Source organism: Akanthomyces muscarius, chromosome 6 (assembly GCF_028009165.1).
Source record: "Akanthomyces muscarius strain Ve6 chromosome 6, whole genome shotgun sequence".
NCBI lineage: Eukaryota > Fungi > Ascomycota > Sordariomycetes > Hypocreales > Cordycipitaceae > Akanthomyces > Akanthomyces muscarius.
In genome coordinates this window covers 17,970-40,259 of record NC_079246.1, presented here as the reverse complement: position 1 = coordinate 40,259, position 22,290 = coordinate 17,970, and the positions used below count along the sequence as shown (strand labels likewise).

The 22,290-nt window shown below is 47.4% G+C and overlaps 5 protein-coding genes across 6 annotated transcripts; 2 read left to right on the top strand and 3 right to left on the bottom strand.

Annotated features, from left to right (window-relative positions):
• Positions 1–110: 110 nt before the first annotated feature.
• LMH87_000005 (uncharacterized protein) lies at positions 111–665 on the top strand (the record flags this gene model as incomplete). Of its 2 annotated transcripts, none has more annotated exons than XM_056197839.1 (1): positions 111–665. In XM_056197839.1, the coding sequence occupies one exon, from the start codon at positions 111–113 to the stop codon at positions 663–665; it is 555 nt and encodes a 184-aa protein (XP_056054850.1). The 2 variants fall into 2 exon arrangements, with proteins under 2 accessions (XP_056054850.1, XP_056054849.1); XM_056197840.1 differs by having other exon boundaries at positions 270–665.
• A 1,917-nt stretch (positions 666–2,582) lies between these two features.
• On the bottom strand, positions 2,583–4,432 carry LMH87_000004 (uncharacterized protein; the record flags this gene model as incomplete). Its single annotated transcript, XM_056197838.1, has 3 exons — positions 2,583–3,146; positions 3,252–3,509; positions 3,566–4,432. 3 exons carry the CDS (start codon positions 4,430–4,432, stop codon positions 2,583–2,585), a joined length of 1,689 nt encoding a protein of 562 aa, XP_056054848.1.
• Positions 4,433–5,712: 1,280 nt separating this feature from the next.
• On the bottom strand, positions 5,713–6,815 carry LMH87_000003 (uncharacterized protein; the record flags this gene model as incomplete). The annotated part of the gene is made up of 2 exons (XM_056197837.1): positions 5,713–6,575; positions 6,665–6,815. The coding sequence occupies 2 exons, from the start codon at positions 6,813–6,815 to the stop codon at positions 5,713–5,715; spliced, it is 1,014 nt and encodes a 337-aa protein (XP_056054847.1).
• A 998-nt stretch (positions 6,816–7,813) lies between these two features.
• Positions 7,814–12,323, top strand: LMH87_000002 (uncharacterized protein; the record flags this gene model as incomplete). Its single annotated transcript, XM_056197836.1, has 5 exons — positions 7,814–8,641; positions 8,732–9,068; positions 9,180–9,594; positions 9,693–10,219; positions 10,294–12,323. The coding sequence occupies 5 exons, from the start codon at positions 7,814–7,816 to the stop codon at positions 12,321–12,323; spliced, it is 4,137 nt and encodes a 1,378-aa protein (XP_056054846.1).
• A 153-nt stretch (positions 12,324–12,476) lies between these two features.
• On the bottom strand, positions 12,477–13,784 carry LMH87_000001 (uncharacterized protein; the record flags this gene model as incomplete). Its single annotated transcript, XM_056197835.1, has 2 exons — positions 12,477–13,053; positions 13,102–13,784. The coding sequence occupies 2 exons, from the start codon at positions 13,782–13,784 to the stop codon at positions 12,477–12,479; spliced, it is 1,260 nt and encodes a 419-aa protein (XP_056054845.1).
• Between the last annotated feature and the right edge of the window lie 8,506 nt (positions 13,785–22,290).

Genomic DNA, 22,290 nt, shown 5'->3' with positions numbered 1-22,290 from the left:
GCGCCGAATTCGTACGCAACCTCCCCGAGTCAAAGAACACCCCCGCTTTGACAACACCTAGCGCCGAGATACAGCAGCTCACTCTAGACGACGGTATTACGTTATCGCCTATGGGCTCTCGATTCCTGCTCCTAAAAGACTGTCATGAGATGAGTATTGAAAATTTCCACCGAGTCATTACGCTCACCACCTTTTCCGTGCCGGGAACATTAGATAGCAACACGTGGCCGCAGCTCTTCAACCCGCTGCGCGAAAAGTTCAATAGCTCCATGCCGTTTGGGCCCCCTGTCACTGAGGAATACCGATTAAACTGGCACAGGATGTCGAACGTTTGGTTCATGGCACTGGAGGAGGATCGCTGGGCAGCGGAGAAATTTGGGGCGATGGCGAAACGAGAGAGCTGGGGCGGGGACGACGCGAGCAGCCATGCCATCTTCTGCCACCTGTATCGCTGGACAGGATTTAGCAATCCTCGGAAGCAAGAGGCCACTGCAGCCGCGGACTTCGAGGCGGCTGAAAAAAGACAGAATGCTCTCGCAAAGGCGAAGCCTCCTGCGACCGCCTATGTACAGGAACGCTGGGCTATTCGTTCCATACCGTCGTTAAGGACGGAGGAAGACGTCGAATATGAGAACGCCGAGAAAGGAGAAGAGGCGGAAGAGTAAGACACGCCTCCGCGATCAGAAACCTAGTAGCAAGTTGGCCTGGCGAGGCTAGTTGAGGTGTCTTGCAAGGCTATAGTTCAATAAACCTCCTAACCAATATAGCAAATAGAGCTCCTACCATACCAGCCGAAACTAGTGCTAATGCCCAAGGGGCCTCAAAGTGGTCGCGGACATCTCAATAACATACATATTATGGCATGTGGCTATATAAAGATCTCTCCGCCTTTCGCGAATAAACCATAATGTCCAATCAAATTACCAGTATAACTAGGGGTATCTTTACTGTAAGAATATCAGGCTTCGAGCCGCAATTATAAAGAGATGGTGTTGAAAGACTGTGAGTTAGATGTATTTGATAGATGGTACGGGTACAACTTCACTGCGAAGAACTGGAATAATGACGCATCCAAAATTACTCTATATCACATACCTAAACAACTCTTCCACTCCCCGCTACCATACGGTTATAAAAGTAATACCTTAATATTAGAGTAGTTATATAGAGTATTTTTATAAGTTAGTATATAGCTTTACTGAGTGTTTATATTCCTAGAATCATAATATATCATCTTTAGCTTTAGCTTGAGATACGGCTAAGTGAAGACCCCTTAAATTAGGGTCTGTCTTAAATAGCTATGCGCACACCTCCTTAGCAGAAAAGTCTCGCTAGGTTAGTCGTATAAAGAGCGTTAGATATATATACTAGATGTTAACCTTAAGCGGATCTAGTAATATATGTGGCTTATAAAGTAAAATAAAGGGCTTAGGTGTATCTTTTAAACGCAGGCTAGTGTTATTAACGTAGAAGAGCAAGTTAGATCGGATACTAGGCGGTAAGTTTAGCAGGGCCCTAAACTTAGCCTAAATCTCTCCACTATCCACCGCCTTCAATCTAATATAAGGTAAATCGCCTCTATACCTCTAGGTGTGTCTTAGGGCACATCACAGTAAGGCCTTCCTATATACACCTATTAATCTCCGCCTTATAGGCGGCCACGCCAGTTAATCCAAGAAGAATAACACCAGCCTAATACTTAAGGAGGCCGCTTTCTCTATAGCACGCTACTACTACAGCATGTATATACTAAATAGTATAATTTTATAGTCCCTAGGCGGGATAGCTTTCTCAGCTTAGTTGTAGGCGGTCGTCTATCACTTACAAGCGGCCCTGGCATTCTTCTTAGCTGCCACCTATTACTCTAACTTAGTCGCCTTTTTAGCCTCATCTTATAGCTTATAGTCCTTAGGGCTTATATGCCAACACTTATCAGGCATCTTTATAGGACCGTTAATAACGTGGCTTAATAGGATAATCTACGTCTCTAGTAAAGACAGTGTCTCCGCGGCGCTAGGCGATGTAGCCGCTATTAAAAGCTCCACTATAGATAGACTACAGGTTTCTTAAACAATATAGTCCTTATCTTCTAGAAATAGTAAGTTATTAGTTACTCTCCACTCCTTATCCGTAATAGATGCTAGTTAGTAATAGCGCGCTTATATAACACTATAGTGTCTTTATCTAGCTAGATTAGGCTCTAGTCCCTATTAAATAGGTTAGAGTGAATTATTATTAGTAGGGAATAGATTTATAATAGTTATACTAGATAATACTAGTATCTAAGAAGCATTAATAAAGGATAGAGTGAAATATATTTTATAGTGAGAAGCGGGTTAAGGGAAATATGTGTTACTTTTATATAGATTTCATTTTCGCACATTTAATTAGTAGAGTCATAGTAGTTTTATACTGCTATATAATTACTAAGGGCGAAACGAAGGCGGAGAGCTAATGGGGCTAATTTAGGATACAGCACCGAGATGACTAAGGTAATATTACCCTTCGCAGTGATTAAATTTCAGTGGCTTTATTGCTTAGGGTTATATTCCACCGCTTTTACTCGCTACAAACTGGCTAGTCTAACATACGTTTTGAGACGGCTCAGGGTCTGCCGTACATTCGCCCGTAGACACGCAGTCACCCGCCTGCTTGGCACAGCGTAGATGCAGCGCCTTGAACTTCCAGCCATCTGTCCACAGCGGTCGGCACGTTCCCCGCTTGGCGTAGCCGTAGCCGAACCACTTGCCCTGGCAGTCGGGCTGCTCCCAGTAGCTAATCTGGATCTCGCCGTCGGGGCAGTTGCCCACGGCGGCGAGGTTAAGCGACGCGACCTGGCAGTTGGTGTTAATGCACAGGCCTTCTTGGTACATCATGACATCGTTGCTGTTAGACGTGTCACCGGTGCAGTCGTTATGGTATCGCGAGTCGACGTGGAAGGCAACCGGCGTAGGCGTGGCCGCGGCGCTGGAGCAGTAGGCGCTCTCAAACGCGATGACGGTGCTGGCGACATTTGAGCCACAGGCACCGTTAGCGCAGTCTCTTACGCCATAGCCAAAGTTGGCATTCTTGCACAAGCAGGCTGGGTCCTGATAGTGGCAGCCGAGTTCGGTGTACTGGCCGATCATGTTGTTCATGCATGTTTGCTGCATGATGAATGGTGTTAGCATTTGCTTCCACTTGTTTAGAGGAAGAGCCTCTTGTTCAGATGGGAAACCTCTGCTTCAAATGGGAAAGGGAATAAAACTTACACCGCAGGTGGGAAGCTGGGAAATGGCCGTGGGCGTGGGCGTGGGCTTGGGCGAGTTCGTGCCAGTAGCCATATATGACGGGCACCAGTACGACGTCTCAAAAGAAATGACGGTCCTGGCCTCGTCTGCCGTACATGCGGCCGTAGCGCAGTCGCGGACACCATAGTTGAAGTTGGGAGCGCGGCATGCGCAGGCTATGTCCAAGGGGCCGCAGCCCAGCTCCTTGTACTTGTTAAGCATATTGCCGATGCAAGTTTGCTGCGCCCATTAGCAGACGGTTAGAAAAAAAAGCAGTAGAAGAGAAATAAAATTACACCGCACGAAGGCATGGCGCCAAGCGCCGTCGGGCCAGAGTACCCGGCGCTCGAGGTGGTAGCTGGAGTGGTCGTAGTAGTAGTAGTAGCAGCCCTCGTCGTTGTCGTTTTCGTCGGCCTAGTTGTCACATCGGTAGACTTTGGCGTGGAGGTTGAGCTCGTGGTCGTGCTCGTAGGCACATTTGTGGCAATGGTGCCGTCAAAGGCCGTGGCCTGGACAAGCCAGTTCTCGCCGTCGCCCAGCGTCGTCTCGACGACCGACGACCCTCCAGCATTATCGTAGACGGTCAGCAAAGCAAACTTGCCGGCCTGAACCCACGACGTGCACCAGGCGCCGAGCCCGGGGCGGTCGGGCAGCGTAGAGGCTCCGACCATGGCAGGTGCGTAGATGCGGTAGTCGTGCGGGCAGCAGACGCGGTACGTCGAATTAAAGTCAACCGCCTGCCAGCGGTACGGGCAGACGAGCTGGCTGTACGGCGGCTGGTCGACAGAAGCCGTAGCGCTGGCAACTAGGGCCGGCGGGAAGCACGACGTCAGCGTGAGGCCGGGCGCCGGGTGCGGGATGTTGAGCCAGTAGCCCAGCGTCGACAGGTCGCCGGCGTACTGCGTGATGCCGCCCTCACACTCGTCGGGCTGCGTGAACACGGTCGTCAGCTCCCAGCGGAGGGGCCCGGCCTGTTTCTTCATGGTGGAGGGGCCGCGGGTGATGGTGGAGGAGGATGACGATGTGGTGGTGGCAATGGACGACGAGCTTGAGCCTTGGTCGGGCAAGCTGTGAAGCTGTCTTTCTTGAAGAGAACCATCAGCAGCGGCGGTGCATGACGCTGCGAGCACGAGGCCGACCAGCTTGATAAAGGAAAGGGCCATTGCTATTGTGATGTCCTTGCGACTGCAATAGTGCGACTGGAAATACAACAGCACGGGGCCAAAGAGGGCGAGAAGAGTTCTCGCGATGCTGTCGACAGTGTAGTGAAAAGGAGATGAGCGAGGGCACGAGCACAAAGCTGAACAGCAGACGGCAACCAAGGCGGGATGCGGGATGCGGGACTCGTATGTTACGTAGTACTCACCAACCTGCGCCGGTGCAACTGCCTCAAGCAAGCCTCGGCTCAGCGATAGGAGTTAAGCTCGACTCGCAACCGGCGTGGATATCAACTCCTCATCCATGTCCGTCATCTCCGGCCCGCTGCCGCCTCTTACACATGTACTACTCGGTCATACGCACATTCCCTCTTTCGTTTCATCGGCCCGCTGCTCGCGTGACTCGGCTGGCGGAGCCCATCGCCGCCAAGGCGCTCGTTCATTTTGTGCCTGAAAATCATTCTTCGCTCCATAAAAATCGGCCCGGCCGGGTGCCTACGCGACTGGTATTGCACGGGGTCCAGCTCCACCCGCAGCCTTGTTTTCGATGCGGCCTTCTCTTTCGGGAATCCGCGCCGCAGGAGCCAAATCTTACCATGCAGATGGTGGAAATTGGTGGTGCTGACTGAGCCACCTGTTACGGCGTAGTAGGGTGAAAATTGAGCCGCGCCCTGTGCGAGCGGAATGTGAGCGGCATGCGTTGCTAGATCGAGGCAAGCTCTTGGCCCGCCGTCGGAACCGTGGACCGCCACCAACCGTCTTTCAACCTGCGTGGTCAAAGCCGAAGCCGTCAATACTATATACGTGGTGCTAGCTGCCCTTCGTATTTGCATGTGACCTTCTTCTTTACCTCAGTCGATGTAATGCGGGAGCTTCTTCGATATAAGCTAGCCCTAACCCTATTGCCTCCATCAACTGTATCTGGTGCGATTTGCGTACACTGTCAAGGAAACAACATAGATATATTAGACGGGGCACAAGCATACTAAGTCGCACCAATTAAAATACTATGAATGAATGTTATGAAACATTAAATGTTAGGAGTATGCTTTTACTGGTCTAGGTCCATTTTTCACATTATATACCGCACTCCAGTGAATAAGCGATGGCTAGAAGGTTTTATAAATAAAGAGTAGCAAAACTTAATGCGTAATCTTTGTACCATCTGTGCAACATCCGCGTTGCGCAAGTATCCATGTCCCTTCTCAGCTCAGCCCCATCGCGAAATCGCTGGCGCGGTCATGTCCTTTCCTTAGCCGTCTTGAAAACGTGACATGTCACAGGTCTCAGTAGTTGATCAACAGGAAGCTGCGTTTTGACCCCTTCTTCCGGCACGCAAAGTACTCGCCAGGGGGTTTTTGATGCCACTTTATGCTCTCAAGATTCTTCTCGATAACAGCCTGGTGGTCCTGGGCCACGGGGCTGCTCTTGGTCGACTTTCCGTACCCGCTGGCTTTTTTCGCATCCGCCTTGCGCCGCGCTACGGCCAGAGGACTGTGGCCGCCCTGTGCGAGCGTAGCGTCCTGGTCGATGGCGTCCCACGTCTCAATGCCCGGACGCCTGTTCAGGGGATCGGGCTGCGGCACGGTGCCGTCGGGGAAGACGACGTGCTCGGGCGTCGTGATCACGTCGAACCGCTTCGGAGGGGGGCCGATGCTGAGCTCCGAGGCATACCACGCCCTTTTGAAGCGTGCCTGATCGCTGTTGCGGTACATGTTTTCCACTATAAGCGCGTCGATACGCTCCGACACCAGACGCTCGATGGCCCCCAACACCAAGCCCTTGGCCGCCTGCCGGCACTGCTCGACACGCTTCATCACGAGATCTTGCATCGTTGGCAGGTCAATTTCCCCTTTCGCTATCACCGACTCGGGCAGCAGATCCGACTTGAGCAACCTTTGCCCCGAGAACAAAAAGGTATAGACGTCCAGCTCCTGACGCAAACGGCGCATCTCCTCGAGCAAGTCAATCATTCGATAATTCATCGTCTTCCACCTAGCTTCGAGTATGCCGCCGTGAGGGTGCCCAAAATGGGCCAGCTGCTGCGTGCCAATGGTAGATATGAATTCAGCAATGTTGGCCGTGTTCTCCGGAAGCCCAAGAGCCCGGAGCTCAGCCCGGAAGGCATCTGTAGTTATCCCAGATTTGCCTGCCTCATGTCAGCATAAAATCCGGATGTATATATATAAGTGTGTGTGGCAGTGTAGAAAAAAAAATACAATAGGGTTATATACGTACACTCAGGACAGATGACCCATTTGTGTTCTTCCTCTGGGTAGAGCATCCTTTCCATTAGATAGGCTTTGTAAAAGCCCTCTGCTTCCCAAATGATGGCATCGAACAGAGCGACGACGGCCGTGGCCAAGGCCAAGAAAAGTAGAATACGCATCTTGGCTGTTGCAGGAAAGACAAAGATGACGCAGAGTGCCCAAGAAGAAGCAAAAAGACAATATGTCTGGATAACAAGAACAGGTGCAGCCAAACGCAGGGTGGTGAGTGGCAACAGCAGCCTAGTTGGAAGCTAAGCTTAGGGCCGGGAAAGAGAATAGCAAACGCAAATGAGATGGATCTTGCCCACTCTACTACGTAGCATCAAGCCGTCTCGTGACTCGTGATTTTCTTTCCTTACTGGTTGCTGCTCGCGTTAACGAGATCGCCGACGAAGTAACTCATCGTAGTAAATGCTTACTGATACGATAGATACGACCGAGGGGATTCGTCAGGAGACGGGCCGAGCCTCCGCTGCAACATGGTCAAGAATCCTCCATTATGTTGGATATTAGGCAATTTGGGCCAGTTGCCGTGAATGGCCAAGCCCCGCGAGAAAGAACCTGCCGAATCAGGTGGGAGCCGTTCTTCCAGGGCTGGGCTGTAGGCGACGCAACGCAGGAACGAATGCGGAAGCTCGGCCGAGAATGGATACATGGAGCTGGAGACAATGCGGGCCGAACATCCTTGCCTTACTCACTCCAACCTGACTCCACTGCCGTATACCACCTTGAAATAATGTTGGCGCGATACTTGCCCCACGGCCGTTAATTGTCTGTCTAACGCACACGCCCCCCCTGCAGCCTCGGCATTGGAGCCTGGCTCGAGCCTTTAGACTAGAGCGGCGGAGTGGTATTGAATAGCAGCCTGATCCATTTCAGGATTTACACAGCCATTTGATCTAGTATTCGGAGCTGGGTCAAAAGGTCTTAAAAGTAACTGCTGCTTAATGTAGACCTTGGACACATGACGAGCGGGGATTTGGGGAAATGGATCTTACTACGTAGTACATGCACTATTCTCTCGCTCTTGGCTCTTCCTTCCAACTTTTTCCCTTGCCTGCCAAGCCATTCATTATTCACTTGTTTGTTATTCCCCAGCTTCGTTGTTCAGCTCACAATGGTTGCTGCAGCGGGAGCATGGCTTCTTTGCCTCTCTCTTGCCAGCCTGGCCCAAGTCACGGCAGCGACAACATCCTCAAGCCACGGCGCTTCCGTATCCTGCCCTGACTCCAATAGCTTCGACAGCTCCCATTCTGCCGCTGATTTCCAGTCCAGAGCTGTCTGGCCCCGCGGTCTTAACTCTACAGCACAAGACGCAGCAGGCCTGGCCGAAGCCCTCAAGCTGGTCCAAGACGCCTCTAAGCAGCAGGGCGACTACAATGCACACCGTGTCGCTAACCCTAAGCGCAACGAGGAAATATCTAGGGACTCGCCAGCTGCACAAGCAGCGCGCGGTAAGCGAGCAGCCAGCGCTGGCCCGCCCGCCCCGACGCTGACGCCCGCCCTGCGCAAGGCCGCTGCTCTCGTCGCCGAACACCAGGCCAAGCTCAACGCCAACAAGACGGGGCTCGACTACCCACAGCCCAAGTACCTCAAGTCCAAGCCGCAAGCGGGCAGCAGCAGTAGCAGCAATAGCTTGAAGGCGCGCGTCTCGACGCCGTACTGGCTGCAGGACATTAAGCACACCGGCTTGGCGCCTATGGGATCCAACAGCACGTGGCCGGTGTTTCGCGACGTGACGGATCCCATTTTTGCCGGTGGCGCAAAGGGAGATGGCGTCCACGACGATACCGAGGCCATCAATGCTGCTATTTCTTACGGTGGCAACTGCGGCGAGGGCTGCCTCTCGTCATCCGTCAAGGGCACCCTCATTTACTTCCCGCCAGGAAAGTATCTCATTTCTACGCCCATCAATGCCATGTACTACTCTCAGCTCGTCGGAAACGTGTGTAACCTAACCAACTGATACGCAAAGCGTGTATATATTCGTCTGTCTACAGCATCCGAGGCTAACGTTCTGTTTTTCATCTTGTAGCCCAACGATGTGCCCAAGATCATTACCAGCAAGGACTTTGTCGGGCTTGGTGCCATCCAGAGCGACGTCTACATCCCTAACCAGAGCGGTGGCGAATGGTACATTGAGCAGTCCAACTTTTACCGCCAGGTGCGCAACCTTATCGTCGACATCAGGCAGACGGCGACAGATAAGGCGGCCGCGTTCCACTGGCAGGTTGCCCAGGCCACGTCCATGACTAACGTTCACATCTACGCCTCCTCTGACGCGGGCAGCACGCAGATGGGCCTGTTTACCGAGAACGGCAGCGGTGGCTTCATGTCCGACGTCTTTATCAGTGGCGGCAAATACGGCATCTGTAAGTGACAATTCCTTCTTCTTTTCTTGCATAGTCCGAGTTGTGGTGAACAAGACTCGTATGGTGCCAGCTATGGTGAAAAAAGAAGACTAACAGGTGCAAAATGCACAGACGGCGGTAACCAGCAGTACACAGTGCGCGATTTTGAGATATCTGGGCAGACGGACAGCTGCATCGCCCTCATTTGGGACTGGGGCTGGACCTGGTATGGGCTCTACCTCTCGGGGGCGCCCACCGGCTTCAGTCTGCTCAGCCCGGAGCCAGACGGCGCCTCCACAACGCCTACGGGCTCCATCTACGTCATGGACTCGCTGTTTCAGACAAAGACGGGCATCAAGACAAGTCTGCTCAAAAAAGATATCAAGGAGTCGACCATCATCCAGCTCGATAACATCCACATGGCGCAGGTAGACACCATGATCAGCGCCACCGACGGCTCTGCTGTGCAGCTTCCGCCCGGAGACAACATTGACCACGTCGTAGTCGGCAACGTCAAGATTGGCGGCCAGGCAATGGGCAACTACAGGTATGTAGGACGAAATCTGGAGCTCTTTGCGCCAGAAAATTAATGCCAGCCCCCAGCCAATGGTAGGCAAAGATGAGGCTAATATGACGGCTTGGCAGTGTCGACGTGGATGCCCCGTCCCAAAACCTCCTCAACCAGTTTGCGACCATGTACGTCAGGAAGCCCTACTTTATCAAGAAGCGTCCGCAGTACGAGGACATGGGCCTCGGCGACATAATCAACGTCAAGGACCATGGCGCCAAGGGCGACGGCGTCACTGATGATACGGTCGCTATCAACACCGTCATGGGCATGGCCTCGGCCAAAAAGCTAATCTACTTCCCTGCCGGCTCCTACATTGTCACGGGTACTATTAACGTCCCCGCCTACGCGCTTATCACTGGTGAAGTATGGTCGCAGATTGTAGCTAAGGGTTCCTTCTTTAATGATATAAAGAAGCCACAGCCTATGGTCAAGGTTGGCAACGCTGGCGACCGCGGGACTGTAGAGATTTCCGACATGCTTTTCACGTCGATTGGGTCTCTCCCAGGCCTTGTTCTCATGGAGTGGAATGTGGCTGCTAATGACCAGGGTTCTGTAGGCATGTTTGATGCGCACTTTCGTGTTGGCGGAGCATATGGTTCAAGTAAGTTATTATTTTTCTTTTTCTTTATATATATATATATGTTATGGACCGGTGTATAACGTTGTTTGGCGCAGAACTTTCTTTGGCAGACTGCCCTAAGGTCACTACCATTCCTTCTGCGTGCGTGGCTGCATCGATGCTACTACACGTTACGCCTAAGGCCAATGGCTACTTTGAGAATATCTGGGGCTGGGTTGCCGACCACGACCTCGATGACCCACAGAACACAATGGTGACCGTCGCCGTCGCCCGCGGCTTCCTAATCGAGGCTGCCGTCGGCCCTACATGGCTGTACGGAACGGCATCAGAGCATAGCATGCTATACCAGTATAACTTCTTCAACACATCGAGCGTCTTTGCTGGCATGATCCAGACCGAGTCGCCCTACTTTCAGTACACAGATTCATCCTCATCGCCAGGGCCCTTTAAGGACTCGCTCGGCGTCTTCAATAATGATCCGACGTTTGCCGAAAGCTGCGGGGGAAGCGCGTTGCAGTGTGACTTCTCGTGGGCTGTCATGTTCAACCAAGTCAGCAACGTCACTGTCGCTGGCGCCGGCCTGTACTCGTGGTTTGACGCCTACGACCAGTCTGTCTGTGTCGACGCGCAAGACTGCCAGCAGCGGCTTATCTTTAACCAAGGCGATAACGGCGGGCTTTGGATCTTTAACCTAGTAACGATTGGCGCTGTCGAGATGATTAGCGACGCTGATGGCGCTATCGAGGAGGCCAAGCCTAACACACAGGCTAACGCCCATCCCTTCTGGAGCGCTTTGGCGGTCTGGGGGGACGCGAGCGCCCGCAACGTTATCGTCTGCGACGACGAGACGCCCGGCTGCACCGGCCAACCTATTTGCGATCTCACAAAGGACTTTGATGACATGGAAGCTTTGGTCGCAGCGCAGGGCTCCTTCCCGGACGAGTGCGCGGCATACTACGTCGTTCCTACGCTGGCCAACAGTCTCGAAACGTCCCTGGCCGCGTATGACGACGCCAACAAGGGTTATGACGATGTCTGGGACGACTACGCCGGGGCCTTCCGCGACTCGACCGACGCGGTCATCCAAAAGTTTGTTTCTCAGCCTGCGACCAGAGACGACACAGGCGGCCCGGGCAACAAGTACTTTGACTGCACCATCACACTGGATGGGCAAGACACGACCAAGCAGTGTCCCTTTAGCTTCCTGGACCTATCCTTTTACGACACATTTGACATGAAGTACACGCTACGTGATGCCAACGGCTTCTACGATGAGCTCAACAAGACATATAGTATCCCCAAGGACTGGGTCACGTTTGTGGACCACGACTTTGGCGGCAACGGGTGCATCGGTGGCGCCGGCGGCGCCGGAGGATTCCATCCCGGAAACGGAATAGGCAACCCCAATAAGCGTCGTGACATCGCTTCAGCTTCAGGTGGAGATGGCCATAAACCTGACGGCGACGAGGCAAGTACGCACAAGCACAAGCTGCAGAAGCGCTGCGGCCACGTTGGCGAGCGCCGCTTCTCTTTCCCTGGCGCTAAGTCCACTTTTGACGTGCCCAACCCCAAGACAGTCATCGTCAACTCGAAGCCCAAGATGTACGACCTGGACAACCAGCTGCGTGCGCGTCAATTCCAGTTGGGGCTGGGCGAGTACAACGGCAGCATCAGCGACATTGGCCAGGCGCTGAGTCTGCCCGTCTTCATGATGGCGCAGTCGATCGAGTCGATGAAGACGGCCAAGGCGATGGGCCAGAGGATTCGCAAACAAAAGCACGACGCCTTCATCGAGGAGATCCTCGGCATCGTCTTCATGTTTATACCCTTCATTGACGAGTTCACGCCCGAGCTCCTTTTCTTTAAGGGTATGGCCACGGGGCTCGGATTTCTCGGCAACACGGCCCTCGGCATCAAAGACATGATTGAGCACCCGGAAAACGCCTTTATGGACATCATCGGTATCGTCACCGACGCCGCCTTTCTCAAAACAAGCAAGGGCTACAAAGATGCCGCGGCGGCCAGGCGCGGCATGGATGCCGCGCTAATTAAAAAATCGGGCAAGACGATCAAGCAGCTCGACGATAAGATGCAGGACTTTTTAGGCAAGACGTGCTCCAAGTAAAGAACGGAATCATGCCAGATTTAATTTGCGTCAAGTCTATAGTGTAATTTGTGTTATTCAATTTTATTTACTTTTCAGTTAATTTTAGAGTTGTTCGTATTTGTGCACACTACACTCTCCGCCGCAAAACGCTAGTTTCTCACAGTAGTACACTCACGGCTGCTTGTCCTTTTCCCGCCTGGCTTTTTCAAACGTTTCGTACTCCAAGTCAAACTGAGCCTGCCACCCCAGGGCTCTCCTCCGCTTCGCCAGCTGCAGTATCGCTATGTAGCCCCGAGCCGGGTCTTCGCTCGCCTCCTCCTTGGCAATTGCCTTGGAGATGTTCATTGTCCGCCAGTCGCCGTCGCACTCGTACGATGAAATCCAACTCTCCGTATTCTTGTACATCATGTACATGGTATTCACAACGGGCGGAGGCCCGACGGGCGGAGAGTACGTCACCTCGCCTACGCTATTCGCCAACGCGTACTGGTACAAAGCAAGCTCATCTTCCTCCTCTTTGTAGTCTGTAATTCTCGGAATGCACTCCCAGACGTGATGTAGTAGTTGGCCGCTTGCAACCCGCCCTGCCGCTTTCTCTTTCAAATTAAGCTCATGAGTTTCCCAAGAATCGGAATAATCAGTATCGTCATGGAACACTTCGCGGCCGAACTGCATATACCCTTGCTTGTAGAAGGGGCCGTTTCTTGACTTGTCTTCCAAGCCGGGAACAATAGGTCTTCCGTCTGGTCTGTACTCGGTCGGCTTAAAGTCGAGATGCAACTGGTCCACAACGTACGGCGTCGCTTCCATTGGTACGAGGTAGGCATCCAACACTCTGGTCATGTGCTTGTTTGTCGGTGCCGCTGCAGGTTTGATGCCTGTCTCATCAACCGCTGGTTCATAACGGAGGCGGCTCAGCGATATCAAGGCCAGGACAGCAAAGAAGTTCCAAAAGGTGGACGGCTTGAGCTCGCCCCAGCGGGGATGAATATTTGCTGGATAGCGCGCCAGCTCAGCCCATTCTACGGGCACGGCCGTCGGGTCGGGTCGTATAATGCGCAGATTCACGCGCAGGCTGAGTATGCGCTTCGTCTTGTATGGGAAACACAGCCACGTAGGGAACACGCCTATATCTTTGACGATCATCATGTCAAGGATAAATGCAGCCCTTGCCTTGCCCGTCTTGAACGTCTCGTTGATTAGAAGAGTGACCTCGTCGCGCAGCTGCCGGTTTGTTGCCTGTAAGGCCCTGGCTGACAGAGCTAGCGGCCAAGTCCCGGGTTTTTCAATGTAGATATTGGTGGCTTTAGGATGTCTCTCATCGAAAAGATTCCCTAAGCGAACGCGGCTCCGCATAAACTTCCTATCAAAGATGGGCTCGCGTCGCAGCTGGAACTCCAAGGCGTCAATGAGGATGACGCTGCGAATCTCCCATGGCAGGCGTAACAGCGACGCCGGCACAGTCTCGGCTGGGGTCATTATTTTGAATAGCGTTTGCTTTTACTTAGGCTGATAATATTCTCCAGATAAAAGGGTTGCTGATAGATTGTAATCTTTTAGGACGGCTAAATCAAAAAATATTTTCGCGATATAGCGCAACACTATACTCCGCTCTAGTGGAGGGCTTACGTGTCCTGAGTTTGCAAATCAGGCTGAAGGGTAGATACCTAACTCTAGCCCTATAATAGTTTTAGTTTTAGTTTTATTAATATAGCTTACTTTATTAGTACTATAATAAAAGTGCTAATTATATTATTAATATAATTTTAGTAAAATAGTAATATAATAATAAGATTTAAATTTACTTTATTTAATTTAATTAATTTAATTAATTATTCTTTAAAAAGAATATAATATAAAATAACTTTAAAATTATTTTGTTAAACTTTTATATAAATAAGTTAATATTTTTTATAACTTTATAAGTATTTTAAAACTTATTTAAAAAATTAGTTTAATATAACTTTTTATTTTCATTATTTAACTTATTAAAATTATTATTAGTATTTTTTTATATAATATAGTTAATAAGTAAGTAGTGTAAATAAGTGAGTAATATACCTCTACTAACCTATTAACCTTTAATTATAAATAGTTTAACTATACTATTAAAAAATATCTAAAACTAATTAGAATCCTCTTCCTTATTAGTTTCTATATCTATAATATAAGTATATATATTATATCTAGTCTAACTATATATACTATATTACTAACTATATATTTTAACCCTTATTTTATAATAACTATAAGTCTATATTTTATCCTTTACTTAACTATTTATATCTATTTACTATTTTAAATCTCTTATATTTTATATAAAAAAAGATCTTTTAGTTTATAGTCTTATTTTTTTAGCCTATTAGTACTTACTAATTAGCTTATTTATAACTTTAAAGTCTATCACTTATATAGCGATAAACTATCACTATCACTATTACTATCACTAATACGACGACTATAGGTAGTATACGTGGTTAAAACGTACACTAAAAATTTAGACCTATAAAAAACAGGGTGAGTAGATATAGTTAAAAAAGGGGTGTAGATATAGTTAAAGGGGTTTTTATAATAGAGGCTAGTAAAATACTATAAAAAGCCATAATATAGTAATAGGGTTATAGTATATAGTATAGAAATTATAGTAGAATTAGATAATATTATTTATATACTAGATAGGTAACTAAAGTTTACTAGTAAAAGCCTATTTAGGCAAGAAGTGGGACCTACTAGAGTAGCTAGGTATAGGAGTAAGTAGAGGAAGCCTAGCGTTAATACTGCTAGTTTATATATTTAGGGTTAAATAGCCTAATATTATCTAACCTAGTATAGAGCTATTTATATATAATCTAGAGTTCCTATTTATATTTTATTATAAATACTAATAGCTAGTTATTTAGAATAAATTATATATATATTTATATAAATAATACCTATTTATACTAGTAAGTAAGTAAAAGGATATTATTTAAGAAGTCTAAAAAATTCCCTAATTAATTAAAAGTTAGGGCGAATTATAGAATTATCTATTACTATATAATAAGATAGCTATTCTATATATTAAGCCGCCTACCCCTAATAGGTTATAATATAGGGTATATAGTAAAGTAATTTAATAGATTATATATATATAAGTATATTACTATAAGTAGTATAGTTAGGTTAATAATTAGAAGAAGGGTAGTAATATTAAGGCTAAGAAGTAATAACTATATTTATTATTATAGACTAGTAGGGTATAGTATTAGTAATTATTTTATAACTATACTACTAGTAGTTAGTTTAAGGTATAAGCTATAGGTGAGGTAAAAAGTAGTATTATTTTAAACTAATTAATTAACTATTTAAAGAATAAGGAGGGCTATAATTATATAGCTACTATAGTAGCTAAATTAGATATATAGGATAATATATAGGAGTAGTGTTTTAAAGACAGCTAGACTATACGGTATATAGAGGAGTTAGACACTAAGAACACTACTAGTTTATAGTTATAGCGTATTAGTTAGACCTAGTATTTAAAGGGGTTATAAGTAGAGGAGTTATAATAGTTTACTAAAAACCTAAATAAGGATAAGATATTATTATAATATATAATAGAGTAATATAATTAAGTGTTAGAGGAGGTATATAAGATATACTATTTATACTATATTAAGTTACCTACTATATTTAAGATTAACTAATATAAGGTATCTATATAGGCTAAATAGCTATTTAAGTTATAAATAGAGGTGGATTTATAGGCGTAATATAAAGGCATAATAAGTAAGATAATATATATTATTTACTATACTAAGTAGTAACTATATAAGGACTAGCCACTATATACTATAATAGATATATAGAGCTAGTATTAGAAAGGGTTTATTAAGATATATATATAATATTAGGCTATAAAGGCATACTAAGCCACTAAAATAGATAAGGAAGAATATAAATAGTGGGCTAATAGTAGTAATAATAATAAGGATAGTAGCTATAAGAGTAGCTATAGTAGTATAGATATAGGTGTGTAGATTAAAAAAGGCTAGGAGATATATTATAATAGGTATATATATTTTATTATTACTATATTAGACTATTTATTAGGTGACTACTAATATAATAGTATATTAATTAGTATATTAGCTATAATAGGCGTCTAGGAGGATAGTAGGTAGTAGAATATATTAAATTATACACTAATATTATTAGTATTAATTAAGATAGTGTGTATTATAGTATTATATAGTGTATATATAGAGAGGTAGGCGGAGATCTAAGTGATTATAGATAAGAAAGGGATTAAAGAAGCTAATATATAGTAGATAAGGACGTCTATATTCGCCTATACCTAGTAGTATATCTACTAGTTTATAATATAGACTAGAAAGGAGGCTAATAAGTTCCTAACACTAATAGATTAGATATTAGAGATATAGATATATAGGATAAAGATTTAGTTTATAACTATAGTAGGGGCTATAATTAATTAGATTAGTAACTAGGTGATATTCTAATAGATCTAATTCACTATAATAGAATTAAGCGGATTTATATATACTATATTATAAGAGATATATAGTATTATAAGTGAGTTAACTATATATAGTAAGGGGGGGGTAGGCGAGTTGCCTATTATTATATAGGATAATATATATAATAATAATAGTAATAATAGTATTAAATATTTATTTATTAAAGATAACTAGAATACACTATAGATTGTATAAAGTAAGGGGTATATTAAGTGGCAGTTAGCACGATACGCCTAATAGTAGAAGGCATAGTTATAGTAAGGAGGGTTAGTTAACCTATCTATAAGGTATTTCAATCAGGCCTAATTAAGTGCCTATTTAATCTAGTTAAATCGAAATACTAACTAATCTATAAGGCATTTTAATTAGGCCTAATTAAGTGCCCTATTAAGTGCCTATTTAATCTAGCTAAATTAAAATACCCCTAATAGTATGCCTAGCTAGTACACCCTATACCTATATTAGGAAAAGAAAGTAAGGGAATATAGCTAGTTAGTTAACTAGTTCTATAAAAAGTTATTAATATTAATATATATAGTAGGCGGATAGCTAGTACGCGCTATAAAGATATTAACTATATAAATAGAGAATATAGCTAATAGGGGGGCCTATAATATATTTATAAGCTATAGGTAGATATATTTTATAATAGCGTACTATAAGAATTTCTAATAGATAGATTAGGTTAAGATTATCTACTATTTTTTACCACTTAAAGTAGGCGAGTTATTAGTTTAGTATATATAGTTAGTATTACTATTTTAATAAAGTATATAGGGATTAATTAAAAGGTTGACATTTTATAGCGCGTATTTATAAGTAAATAAGACTATATTATATAATATAATTAACTATATAGTAAATTAGGAGGTTATATTATCTATTTAAGGTATAAAGTAGGTAGTAAAAGGGGAGATAAATAAGGAGAGGGGAGTATTAGGTGTAGTTAATAGAGAAGTGATATAAGGGTTCTATAAGAGTAAGTAGTTATCTAACTATATATACTAGATTATCTAATAATATAGTAAGTAGTTATTAGGATACTAATTAAGTATAAATAGTTAGTAGTAGATTACTATTATAATATCTAACTAGTATTTAGGTATAAAGTATAACCTATTATACTAGGGTAAGGATAGTAAGGATAAAGATAGGATTAATAATATAAGTAAGCCTATTAATTTATAGAGTGGGTATATATTATATATTATTAGGATAATATATATATAAGAGATATAGGAAGGGTTAGGCAGTATAGTGTTAATATAGGAGAAGTTCTAAAAGGTTAGCTAAGAATAATACTAGTTTTTTAATTTTAGGCAGAAAGGGTCTAGGTAATAGATAGTATAAAGCGGTATAATAGGCGCTATATAGTAATAGTGGTAATATAATAAGTTTAAGAGTAGCTAGTAGAGTATATAGTTACACTAATTAGAGGTATTATAATAAGTAGATATATTAATAGTATTAGTATATATTAAGGGTAAGGCAGCGATATTCCATCCTAGGTAGGCGAAGGTAATTATAGCGATTATATAGGGGGAGAGCCTAGTAGTTTAGATCACACTAATTAAGGGCGGTAAGAGTATATCGTTTATATTACTAGCATATTATTTATAGTAAGGATTACTTAAGGTTTAGGGTTAGGGTTAGAAACTGTAAATTGAGTTATCTAAGCTAGCTCGCTCGGGAATTTTCTAATAATACATTTATAGAAGGTAATAGTAAGGAAAGAAGAAGAGAGGAGAGTGTCCTAAGAAAGAGAGTATAGGGTAGGTAGTATAGGGTAGGTAGTGTAGGGTAGGTGGAGGGAGGGTGCTAGAATATGTGTTCTAGCTGTGGAGGGTGCTAGGACGTGTGTTCTAGCTGATAGAGGCGCTAGAGTGTGTGTTCTAGCTGCTTGAGGCGCTAGAGTGTGTGTTTAAGCTAATAGAGGGCGCTAGAGTGTGTGTTCTAGCTGCTAGAAGGTGCTGGAATGTGTGTTCTAGCTGGTAGAGGGTGTTAGTATAGGTGTTATAGTGGGTAGAGAGGCGTTATAGTAGGTGGAGGGGCGTTATAGTGGCTCTTAGTTGCCTAGGAGCTGCTGGGAGGCGGTTGGGGAGCTGGTTGACCGCTGGGAGCGCTGGGGTGGCTGCTGGGAGGCTGTTGTACAGCGCTGGGAGCGCCGGAGAGGCGGCGGCGGGGAGGGGAGGTCCGGCAGGCCTTTAGCGGCTCTATTCCGGGCCTTCTGGGCGGCTGTCATGGCCCTATATTCCCTCTGGAAGCGCTGGGATGAGGATTCCGGTGGCTGGGAGCCTTCTATAGGCGCTGGAGAGCGCTGGGTTCCTTCTAACAGGTGCTGCATATACCGGGAGGCGCCCGTGGGGCGCTGGGCGGCTGTTGCAGGCTCTGAAGGGCGCCGGGCGGCTGTTACAGGCTCTGAAGGGCGCTGGGCGGCTGTTGCAGGCTCTGAAGGGCGCCGGGCGGCTGCTGCAGGCACTGAAGGGCGCCGGGCGGCTGCTGTAGGCACTGACGGGCGCTGGGCGGCTGTTGTAGGCGCTGAAGAGCGCTGGGCGGCTGTTGTAGGCGCTGAAGAGCGCTGGGCGGCTGTTGTAGGCGCTGAAGAGCGCTGAAAGGACCGCTGGACGTGCTGGGGGGGCATGAGGGTCTGTGTGGCAGGTCCTCCCCGGAGCCCTTCGCGTATAGCGGCCCACGAGATTAGAGGGCGGTTTGGGGTCGGGTTAGACAGTTAGATAGCAAATAGAAAAAAACTTGGCAGAAAAAAAAGTGAAGTGACTAGCAAGAGTAAGAGCAAGAGGTGGGAACAGCGAACGGGCGGTAAAGATGCACGCTCTTAAAAGTTGATAGCTGACTGCAGCAGGCTGTAATGGACATTTTGGTCGGCTCTACGAAGATTTTAGACTGCAAATCAGTGGTATTCCGGATTGCGCATGCCATCTTCCTGTTAACGTGCGGTAGGATGGAGCAGAAGCAGATCTGACTCGAGACGACGCAGATGTCAAGCTGCGATACGGCACGGGCCGCAGCGTTACACATCCCGGCTTCTGGCGAGCGCGTTTTCCCCACCGAGGGCAAGGCAGCCAATGCAGACCATGGAAATGGATGGTCGGTACCCCTGTCAAAGCCACAGTACCTCCCGTTGGTCGAAATGCTTGGTCGGACCCCTTGTCCATAGCTCAGCCTCGTGTGATTGTGACGGCCATGTGTAAACAAAGAAGAGATGATCTGTTCAACTGCGACGCGTTATCACACTGCACCCGCTCGTTCTTTTTACGGCGAGTGCACAGGCGCAGAATAGGGGGTGGAAAGAGACAACAATGGCCAAGCGGTGGTGTCGTCGCACATTCTTTCCTGTCTGCGCCCGGGGGCACTACCCTAGATAAAAGGATGCGGTTGCAATAGGACCCAACACAGCCATCTCTATCCTCTCTTGCTATAATAATAACCAAGTTGGAAAATAAAACGTGTATACAGGTACCCAACTACGTGACTTGAAGGATTGTCATGACGCGGCGAAAAGTGAGTCTCACCTCCGAAGAGCAACAACTTCGGCGGGAATTGGAGAGACAGCGGTCATTCCGTCGACGACAAGCCGCTGCACAAGCAAGACGAGACCAAACCATTGCCGATGTGGCGCAAGAACCTGCCATCAGCATTATAAACACAGTCGATCATGCTGAAGAGCAGATCAGAGACAACGCGGCGTCAACACATGCCGGACAAGACAATGTCCCAGACACCGACGATGGTCAACGGCAAGACCAACAAAGCCGTTCGAAGAACGAACTTCAAAAGTCATGCGAGACATATGGTCTTCATAGTGCTGCTTTGGGCCGCGTTGAAACAACTGACTTGACGAGGCAGAGTCCACCATGTCTGACAGCACCCGAGCAACGATACAACCTCCGTGAGCGCAAGAGCCCTACGCCGAACGCCTTCCTCTCAGACCAAACAACGAAAGTCTCAAGAGAGCACGAGAAAACAACGGTGAAGAGCGCACCTGTTTGCCTTGCTCTACGGCCTGCTACTGGCAGTGTCTCTATCCCGGATAAGCGAGGTGAAGACGCTCCACCTACACTGTCGGCGACCAAAACATCTTCCTCCACCCGTCGAGTCCAGCAACACAGGGCCAGGCAGCGCATTACGCGCTGGCAGGAGCACATCGACGAGGCAAACACACCCCAGAGTCAAGTGCGTATCCTGTCACCCGCTCCGATTGAACCGCCAGTCGAATCGACAAGTGCGACCTTCCCCACAGCGGCCGACCCGCCCGACCCGGGCGATGAGCACACTGCAGAGGAAGCTAATGGAGCGGACGCCACGCTTGTACGATCGGTGATTGTTGTGTCGACGGGCGAGACCTTTTTTGGTACCACCGCAGAGAATGACGAGGAAGAACGCGACCACCCGTCCGCCGCCGACGAGACGAAAAACGTGAACGAGACGGTCAGCGACTGCGCGGGTGAGCACCAAGACAACCATTCTGAGCCAGAATGCAGTGCGAGAGATGAGTCCGGCTTGTTTGTGTCGGATGAGAGTTGGGATCTCAGTGTGGAGGGGTATGTTGGGGACGATTCTACGCCGTGCGTCGAGACTTTGTCCTCTCCAGACGGACCTCAGCACGCACTACCCACTGAAGCTGGGTCAGCATCATCCGTTGCTCCCCATCCTCTTGATGAGATTGTTGCCGCCATTGAGTCGGCTGAGTCTACCGCCGGTCGTACCTTTCTCTCACGTCAATCCGATGCCTACCTGCGCATATTCCAAGAGACGCTGTCTGGTCGCTGCGCTTGTATGTATCCTCTACATACCAACATATCTGCAGAGCTGACGGAGCATATAGGTCAAGAGCCCCATCAGCAGTCGCCTGATGTAGACCGGGACTGCTTTTCCATACAGGAAATGACACAGTGGATCCGAGATAGGCTCGAGCCTGCACTGGAACCGCAGCACGAGCGAACCGAGGGTCGACAATGGCAGTCACTTCTTGCCCAACCACCAGCATCGCTGTCGCTGTCCAAGTCGGAGTGCGACATCCGCATACACGACGTGCGCATCACGAGAGCATGGGATGTGGACAGTATTTGGCTCGGCCCCACAAGCCTCGCCGCCATCCGGCCTGACAACAACTCATTCCGGCTCTCCTTCAACCCGCCCTATACGCGGTCCATCGCGGGGAATCAGATCATCGCGCCGCATGGCGTCGACCTGGGCCACACACGACACACGCTGCTCGGTTCGTTCGTCGCCGGCGGCATTCCTATGGACGTGTTTGTCTTTTTCCCCAACACCAACGATGGCAAGCCGGTAAAGCCACAGCGAGCACGACAGCAACGTGCCGCCAAGTCTCCCTACACCCTGTCGCTCGCGCGCCAGGAGGAACTGGTGAACGGTGCTATCTTGCCAGCCGTCCAGTCCACGCTACCGGCTTTGTTTCGACAAGAAATGCCTTCCACATTTGCCAT